General features: G+C 35.6%; 2 protein-coding genes across 3 annotated transcripts; both read right to left on the bottom strand.

Moving 5' to 3' along the window:
- Positions 1-744: 744 nt before the first annotated feature.
- On the bottom strand, positions 745-1110 carry LOC104908191 (uncharacterized). Its single transcript, XM_010697280.3, has one exon. The coding sequence runs from the start codon at positions 1108-1110 to the stop codon at positions 745-747; it is 366 nt and encodes a 121-aa protein (XP_010695582.3).
- A 2996-nt stretch (positions 1111-4106) lies between these two features.
- On the bottom strand, positions 4107-8983 carry LOC104907364 (eukaryotic peptide chain release factor subunit 1-3). 2 transcript variants are annotated; one of them, XM_010696283.4, is made up of 4 exons: positions 8828-8983; positions 4791-6276; positions 4578-4688; positions 4107-4464 (listed from the first exon to the last, which is right to left on the bottom strand). In XM_010696283.4, the coding sequence occupies exon 2, from the start codon at positions 6249-6251 to the stop codon at positions 4926-4928; it is 1326 nt and encodes a 441-aa protein (XP_010694585.1). In that variant the 5' UTR covers positions 6252-6276; positions 8828-8983; the 3' UTR covers positions 4107-4464; positions 4578-4688; positions 4791-4925. The 2 variants fall into 2 exon arrangements, with proteins under 2 accessions (XP_010694585.1, XP_010694586.1); XM_010696284.4 differs by having other exon boundaries at positions 4578-4675.
- Between the last annotated feature and the right edge of the window lie 717 nt (positions 8984-9700).

Raw genomic sequence — 9700 nt, 5'->3', positions numbered from 1 at the left:
ACTATTAGAGTTCTATTCATAAAAGATCAAAGTTCATGTCTCTCAAATCTCAATTATTCCCTTCGGGGGTGGTGAAGAAATCAGCAACTTCCAAGTGTGTTGCATTGTCATGATCAAAATCACCTTCACCATCCTCGAACACAAGATTCGTCTCTACCTTCTTTCCTTTTTGCTTCAATGATTGCTGGTAGAGATCAATAAGATGCTTTGGGGTACGACATACACAAGACCAGTGACCATTTCCTCCACAACGTAGCACACACTGGTCGCATTATCCTTCTCGTGTTTGGTACCATTGTTAATTGTCCCACTTCTGGTGAGAATAGGAGTTCTTGGAGTAACCATCTCGACCTTTACTAGGTCCATAACCACCTCGACCTCCACTAGGTCCATAACCACCTCGACCTCTAGTAGGTTTATATCCTCTTCCACGGCCACGACCTCTACCACGGCCTTGACCCCTGCTAATGGCATGGTCTTTATTATTTATTGTCTTTCATCATGGGATGCAGCATTCGCTTCAGGGAATGGTGCAGAACCAGTAGGTCGTAATCGTGGTTTTTTAATAATAGCTCGTCATTTTGTTCAGCCACAAGTAGACAAGATATGAGTTCAGAGTATTTCTGAAACCCTTTTCACGATATTGTTTGCTTAGAAGGAGATTATCTTTGTGAAAGGTGGTGTAAGTCTTTTCCAACATCTCATCATCAGTTATTTTTTCCCCACATAGTTTCAGTTTAGAGGTTATTGGAACATGGCTGAGTTGTAATCACTGATAGATTTATAATCTTGCAGTCTTAAATTTAGCCATTCATAACGAGCTGAGGGAAGTATCACAGTTTTCTGGTGGTCATATCTTTCCTTTAAATTACTCCAAAGCACCTCTGGGTCTTTAACAGTTAAATATTCATTCTTTAGAGCCTCATGAAGGTGATGGCGAAGGAATATCATAGCTTTGGCCTTATCTTGATCCGATTCATTATATTCGGCCTTGATAGTATTACCAAGACCCTTTGCAGCCAAATGGATTTCAGCATCTAATACCCATGATAAATAGTTCTTTCCAGTGATATCAAGAGCCACAAATTCAAGTTTCGCGAGATTTGACATAATTCACTATACAAAATAATATTGCAAGATGAAATTAAATAGGATCCAATAAACATATACTATATGGAAAGCCACTATTAAAGAATCAAACCTACTCAATAATACTCAGTTGCAATTATGGTTGAGATTAGTAATAGAATTAAAACGTACAATAACGTCCGAGCCCATTTATATTCTATACTTATTCTCCAGATTCTCGCATTATGAAAGCAGTTTGCCTCATAAAATAGTAGTTCTGTCTTACACTGGCCATTTTGTAGTTTGGTTAGAGAATCTATGCTTCTTTATATATTCTACAAGTCTTCAAATTTTCAATGACAATGATTGCAACTTTATAATTTAGAAAATGTACTAACACAAGTAGTTTGAAGTAAGTGCTAGAATGATGATAAAAAAAATCACTGATATTTAAACAATGAAACCAATATGTACAATGCTGTGGAACTATGATATAATCATACAATGATCAAATTATACAACAATCATTAAAATCATAATATAAACACTGTGTGGAAAACATTAGGTGTAGTACTATGCATCAAGAATTCCCAGAACTCCATATTTCCTTGACACATGTATAATCATTTAAAAGAATAAAAAAAACTATTGTTGTTGTAGTGTTAATTGCTACGCTAACTTTATACAACTATTCACTATTAAAAATTGCTTTTGTTTATTTTTTCAATTATGCGACTACAATTATATCATATAACGGTTGTAATGTAATAAAGGGGAATCTAAAAGCATGTTAAACTAGAAGATCATAACTACAATAAATTAATAAAACAAGGAGAACTAAAATCAAGACTATGCAACATATATATAGAAACACCCCTGATTTGTGACTTATAAATTGTATAAAGCAAAACAAAACCTACTGAATACAAAACCGACAGACACAGTAATTGGGAGTAGTGAATCAAGACGAACTAGTACTCATATAATATAATACTTCGTAAAATCTACACTATAAATCACACGAAATTAGTCAATCCAAACAAGAATCGGTATAACATTGCAATAATAATTTAGTGATGATCAGAACATATATAGTAAGTATTAGATGTGTACCTTTTGCGGCTAGTTATAAGTACTGAGTAATACTGATTGAGCAAAACGAATAGCTCTAATTAGACAATCGTGCTGATAACGTGTTATAAAATTGAGAGGATTATGGAGTATTGAGAAGAAAGATGATAGAGAAGGTTATATTATTCACCTCATGGGGTACACATATATATATATATACACAATAATGGGAGAAGTTACGGAATGCGAAACCATTTCTTAAATTCAAAATAGTGAACCAATTATGCTCTAAATTTAATCCCCTCTTCTACCCTTCATTTTTATATTCCCTTCTCTCTAAAAAGTCGTTTGATCCAAGATATGAAATGAAAGAAAAGTAAACAAATATAAAAGAGAAATAATAACAAATATAACTACCTTTGTTAAGATTTGGTTCAAGTCATAAAATGGAAATATGCTAAACATAACCAACAAATAATAAATTGTATTACTTGAAAGAGAAAAAGATACTGAATTGGTGACCCACTAGCACCAAATAATGGTCACAGATTTATAGATGTTAAACCAAATAAGAATCAAGCAGAACAGTAATCGACTCAGTTCTTCTCAAACCCCATATATAATAATCCAAACATGTTCTAGATGTATTTATCTTTATGAATAGAACAAAACAAATGCAATTATAAAAAAAAAAAGTATACACTATAACAAGAGGGGAAAAATTAAATTTTTGACTTCTTTTACTCGTAGACTATTTTTTCAGATTTTCTTTACATAGACATTCATTTCCCTCCCAGCAGACAGAGAGCATTAGGATCAACATGGCTAATCTATACAAATATAGTAAAAGGCGTTATGATCAAAAGAATAATACCACGTGACACTCTTTTCAAGCTTATAATACACATGTTTTAACCTCATTAAAAAATATTAACAATGCGTGGTTACTAAAATTCGAATGCATGACCTTTAAAATAAAAATATGAGAGTTTAACCACTATATCACTAACAATTTGAATGCTTAATGTTTGAGAGTAAAGCATAATAAAATCTTATATATAATTATAAAGACATAAACAAGCTTTTTAATCTCTAACACTTCAAGTAATAACATTCTCTTACCCAATTCCATTAAAATTGCTATTTATCTCCGATTATTTAAAAATTATTTTATACAACACCCATTTTTTAATTTTGCACTAGACAAAATATTACGAAAAACTAATAAAATCAATTATGAAATTTATGAATAATAATATATACAACCCAAGACATCATCCAAACCAAAATACTAATTATTGTATGATATCCTATCATCCTGATACTGCCATCAATGATCAGTGTCCCTCTTGGGACAATCATCATGTCTTCCCTACTAAAATAACATAAAGTGAACTCTAATAAGTGATTATTTGATTGATATGAAAAAGCATAGAAAATAGAAATTCCTATGAATCGAAAATTTAATGAATTATTTGATTGATAACAAAATAGCAAAATTTATAAAATAAAAATTCCAAGAAATTTTGAATAGTTCCCACAAAACGAAATTACTTACCTAAATCCGCCTAGGTAAGTAGAAATTTGCATTAAAATTTCCCCCATTATCAACCAAACAACTTAACCAATTTCTCGTGAATTTGATTAAATAATTTATTTCTCACGAATTGCACTTTCATGGACGACCACTAAGAAAAGGGGTTTTTACTCGAAGCCAATATGCCAACCACTAAGAAAAGGGGTTTTTACTGGGAAGCCAGTATACCTGTACACAACCGAAAACACCACAACAGACAGTTAAAAGTACGCAAAACCCCGGTTACCACTATTTTTCTGATAGAGAAGCCCAAATAGTCTTGACGTTCTTTTTGTAGGTTTCGAGCCTTTCAGAAGTTCCAAATTTGGACGATTGTCGTTGTCGAGTCCGGTAAGATACAAAGACAACATGACATGAACACTGCATGAAATAACCAAAGTCCAGAGAAATTTTATTCAAACCAACAGTAGCATAGAGCCCATGCTCTCTGCCTGTCTAGGAACCATCCTTGCACAACATTCACAAGTCACACAACTAGAGAAATTCATGCTAAGCATTAAATATAACACAGTAGCATCAATTTGACTATAGTCTAATACAGTAATACCACCTTCCACAAAGGAACTTTGATGACAACGACCAGGCCTTCAAAGGGCTTATTATCTGAAGCCCTAAACCATAGACCTACGCAGAAAGCCTTCAACCAGCACCGTAGAGAATTTACAGCACCAAAAGTGTTCCACTTCTTAATAAAGAACTGATCTAATGCACCAGTTTGATTTTCCCACCTGACATATAATAAATAAATAAAACCAAACATAAATCAAATGTGAGAAAGCTATAATCTCCAGATTTCTAGATCTCTAGTATAAAATATATCACAATTAGATGCTGTACAAACCTCACAGAAAATTTACAGCATCAGAATACTTGAAGTTCTGCTTTCTTAGTTTCCATCACAGGTTGGAAGTAGCTTATCAGCACCACCTGCATTTTCACCTGGAACGAATTGCTATTGGTCCGTTAGTGGACCAGTAAGCTCAATAAGATCCACATAGAAAGTTCTTACACAACTACAGCACCTACTGTGCAAAGGCAATTTTAGAAAATCAACCTCATTTAGTAATTTTGACATGTGGTGGCATGTTGACCCAGCAGCAGCTGTCGAACTGACCACGACAGCTCGTTCACCAGTGCAGGATAGGGGTGCCGCCCCTCCCACTGGTAATAAATAGACGGAGGTTGATTGCTAGTCAGAATCCTCATAGACTTCACCATCATCAGAATAGTCATCAAAGGATCGCATGTCCACCTGATAGCGAAGGATTCCACCTATCCCACCAAAGCCACGGCAGAACTGTGACCCTTCTTGTGATTTATTGGTTACAAATTCAAGAGAGCAACCGAATAGCTTATACTCATTAGCAAACCACTCCAACAATGGCATCTGATCCTGAACCTCCAGATCTGCCCCAGCTTCTGTGTCCCTGAAGTTGCTTTGATTGGCCTCCTGCTCCTTGTTCAAGTGTTTGATTATAACCTCCCCAGTGGTACTATTTTTCAGCACAAATCTCATAATATCCAAATTCTCCCAAACAATCAACGTCTCTACTGCACCCATCTCCAAAGCTTTCAGCGTATCATCCACTCCAAACACGTATTTTCCTGTATCCTGACTAATTTCCTCAAAGTACTTCCCAATCAACTTCTTCTCTTGGATAAACTTCACATTCGCCAAGTTTTCAGCAGATAGTTCAATTGCCTGATTGAAACCACTTTCCCCACCATAAGAAACATCTACTACATTCAGTATCTTTACCCCGAGGCGAGGATCAAACATGTCTGACTGACTGAGCTCAGTCTTGAAATCCGCTGACCCAGCAAGTATAAGCCCAGAAACATTAGGCTGGCTAGTTTGTGGATTAATGTAAAACTGTGTTGCAAGCTCTGCCGTCTTCCTCACGTAGTTATGGCGCTTCTCCATTCGAAGACGTGCAAACCGCAGCGCAGACTGACCACCTCGCCCATGTTTCTTCGGCAGGTCAACACTAAATTTGTGAAGCACTTCTCTAGTGTTGCCACTAAGGGTCCCAAAAAGAGTTCCATTCCCATCCATCACAATAAAACCAAATTTATCATCAGATTCTAGCAGTTCATTGAGAGCTTCAGTGTGAAACTTATTGTCACAAAGGTACAGAGATGCATTGATAGGCTTGAAAGGCTCAAAATCAATGGTAACTTTCTTTTCCTTCCCATCGTCAGTCATAATTGTACCTGTGTAAAGAACAAGTCCACTAGGAGGCACCTTGTTATAAAGCTTCAGCCTTTGCTGAGCAGATGTGATGGCACCAAGTACAGATTGACGATTAACCCTGCTTTTGATATTAGATGCAGTTCCAAACTCATCACCAAGCATTTTGGTCACTCGAGATATTTGATCACGAGGAGGAATGATCAACGATATCATGCTGGTACCATTTCCTCTTGCAGCTTCCAATGCTTTGATCAGCTTCTTGATCTTCCATATCTCAATGTTCTTGTCAGTTTCTTGACCATCACCAAAAGTCATCGTCATTATGTTAAAACTCAAGCTATATTACCTGCAGGCATATTATAAATAATATAAGTGCAGGATTACAAGAAAGCAAAATGTCATCAGCTCATTGCAAAGGCAGCCAGGATGATGTGCTCTTACACTCACAAAATGTGAACTACACTTTATGTAAGAGTGAGAAAAGGGGATATGTTGCATATTGTTTAAAATCTTCTCACTCATATGTTTAGCCCACATTCAGGACTGTATGAAATAACAAGAAATAACTACTCTAATGCAGCAATAAAAATAGACAACTAATCTAGAATTTATCCCGCTAATTTATGACAGCGGAAGTATCAAGGAATATACTAATAAATTAGGAAAAATCAGGGTAACAACTAAACAGGCTGAAATTACTTTACGAAGACAAAATGTCATTTTAGTTCATCTCAAGATACTAGCCGATGAAAAAACAATACTTTGGAATTGTTCTCCTCACCAGCAACACGGTGATCTAGTCCACATTTATACACATTTTTCTGATCTAATCTGGCCTAGTCTACTACTAATCTAACTCAACTTTGACGACATCCTCCCAGTAATTTACATGAAAAAAAACGTATGTATGTAGAATATTGATAGATTCATGTCAACATGTGTTTTTCAAATTCTATATTTATAAATCGAACTAAACATGGAATTATAGATATCTGTAATGAGTAAACTGAAATTCGAAGGTAAGTCTATTCTAACTTTTTCCAAGCATGGTCTGGGATGATTCTAACATGTAAACTGTGAATAGAACCCTAGCTTGCATGGAAAGGGTTAGAAATAAGATGCTATCAAATCTTGTTGATTTAAGATAGAAAATAAATAAAGAATCCAAAGGAAGAAGCATGAGACATGCTTGAAAATTACACACTACTCTCTAAGATAACATAAATTAGAGAAAGCGCGTAAGTTTGTTCTTTCAGAGAGCCAAAATTTCCTCTACAAGCATTCAATATATACTTCGTATAGCAAACCAGGGAAAAAAGCCAAGAGAACTCCCATTGCCCAATTCCATTCACAAGGACATCAGAACAGCCAACATAACCAGCTTCACTATAATATAAGTCTACCACAAAGGTATGTCCAGAACACCTTAGTATACCCTAAAGCGAACACAATAGCCAGAAAAGAAGTAACAATAATTAGGAAATTCTTAATTTCCCACAGACCCCAAATCTCCATTGCTAACTAGGCACGAAATGGTACCATAGGTGCAGCAAATTTCAGGACCGTCTCATAAAATTAGGGGTCCTGTGCAAAAATAAATTATAAAGATAAAATTTTTTGGTGAATATAAAGACGGAAGAGTTATAAATTGGGGCTTTTTGAAGAATAGGAGAAGAAGAAAAACACCAAATAGAAATTAATCTCTTTATATTTATAATTAGATTTAGAATTTTTTTTTTGGGGCGGACAACTAATAGAATTGGGCCCCTTATATTTCGGGGGCTGTGCATCCTGCACATGACCTTAGCCGCCTCTGGCAAATTTGGATATAACTTTGTGTCTCTAAAAAGGTGACTTCTGAACTCATTAATGGCTGTTTTATTTAACGATAGCCCAATTTTTCACTTGGTTAGTTGATTTTGAAGTGAGATATTCTATTGGAAAAACATTGAGTGGAAGGCAAATTGTAAAGTGTGGCCAGTGTCGTATTTTCCTCTCAAATATACCCACATATACAATCAGGTATCATAATTACTAATTAGTAAGGATGAGGAGCTAGCTCATGTGGTAGAGCACTCCCCTCTGATCTCTGAGGTCAAGGGTTCGATCCTTAACCCCAGCATTATGCTGGTGTATTTCCTTAGCATGCTTTGCATGCATTACAAGTCAATGTGCTGGTAGTTCCTACAAGGCTAGTAGCCTGGTAGGGGTTAGCCCTTGGGCTGACTTAATTTCCCAATCAAAAAAAATAAAAAAAATAATTACTAATTAGTTCCTACAAGGGACAGGGACTTCGATGCGACGATAGAACCCCACTGTAGAGTTTGCGTAATTTAAGAATTATCCTTTATCAGTAATTAAACCAATTAGCACACTCAAAAATATAAACTAGATATTGATAGACAAAACACAACATAGTCACATGATCATGTGAATCTCTTACCATATAAGACCATGCCAACAATCTGTATATATATTACCAGAATTGTAACACAAACTATAAACTATTACTGAAAACACAAAACAAATCATCAGTCGAAGGCAGTCAATATTACAGATTCATCATTCATGTCAGTGCATGTATGGAAACATGCGTTTCTGACACCAATAAGTCATCTCGAATTCATCAAAATAGACACAACGAAGAAATTTCACATCAAATACCCATATAAACATTCAAATAATTAGGGAAGTTCCAAAAATAATTAGAGAACTAATCATAGACATCGGCGTCACTTGATCAATAACAATTAAAAGGGAAAAAAATCATGAAACAAAACAACTAGAATTCACAGAGAATATTTATCATGAACACGACGTGATAAACAAAACAAATAGGAACGAGAGATCACATAGACGAGAAAAAACAGAATTAAAAACTTGAAGAGAAAGCATACCTCAAAGATTTGTTATTGTGTGGTTGATCGATCTATTGATTGATCGAGGAAAACCTAATCAATAAAAAGGTTCTATTTTATTGCCCTCTTTGGCTCTTAAAACAGGGTAATAGTGACACAACTAGGGAATTTTACGCCGAGGTTTTGCTTATATATAAGGTTTAACAAGGACAGGTGTCGTCAAAGCAGGTCGATTGGTAGTTTGGTACCAACGTAGAGCTTTACCATTAATATCTCCAACTAGTTACCAGGCAGTAGGCACAAGTAGAGGTGGTAAACGGCTCATATGGATCGGGTTAAAATAGGTTGGGTACGGCTCGGCTTAAAATGGATCGGGTTATAATCAGGTCAATTTTGTGTTCATGTTACATATGGGTCGGGTCGGGTCGGGTTTGTTTGTGTATGGGTCCATATTGGGTCAATGAGGATTCGGGTCATATCGAGTCGGGTTAGATCGGATCATGTTAAACCGGGTCGGGTTAAATCGGATCGGGTTAGAAGGGTTTGCAATCTCGCAAATAAATAAAACACATATAAGACTAATGAGAGTAAACTAAATAATTAATGGATAGTGGCTAAATCATATATTAGTATTTCATGATATGTTTTCTTTAAATTTGTTTAAAAAGTAACCAATATGATAAATTTTCGGGTCGGGTTCGGGTTGTAGTCATCATTATCGGGTCAATTTTGGACCGGGTATATTCGAGTTCGTGTCATATCCGGGTCTATTTTAATTCCGGTCGGCTTATTTCAAGTTTCAGTTCTGTTTCGGGGCCAGTATTTTCAGGTGAAAATGGGTTTCGATCGGGTATAGGTCTATTTTGTCGGCTATAGGCACGGGCTATGCCACGAGTAAGAAAAATTTGTTTT

The sequence above is a fragment of the Beta vulgaris genome, chromosome 4 (genome assembly GCF_026745355.1).
Source record: "Beta vulgaris subsp. vulgaris cultivar EL10 chromosome 4, EL10.2, whole genome shotgun sequence".
Classification (NCBI taxonomy): domain Eukaryota; kingdom Viridiplantae; phylum Streptophyta; class Magnoliopsida; order Caryophyllales; family Amaranthaceae; genus Beta; species Beta vulgaris.
This window is presented reverse-complemented; position numbering and strand designations above follow the sequence as displayed.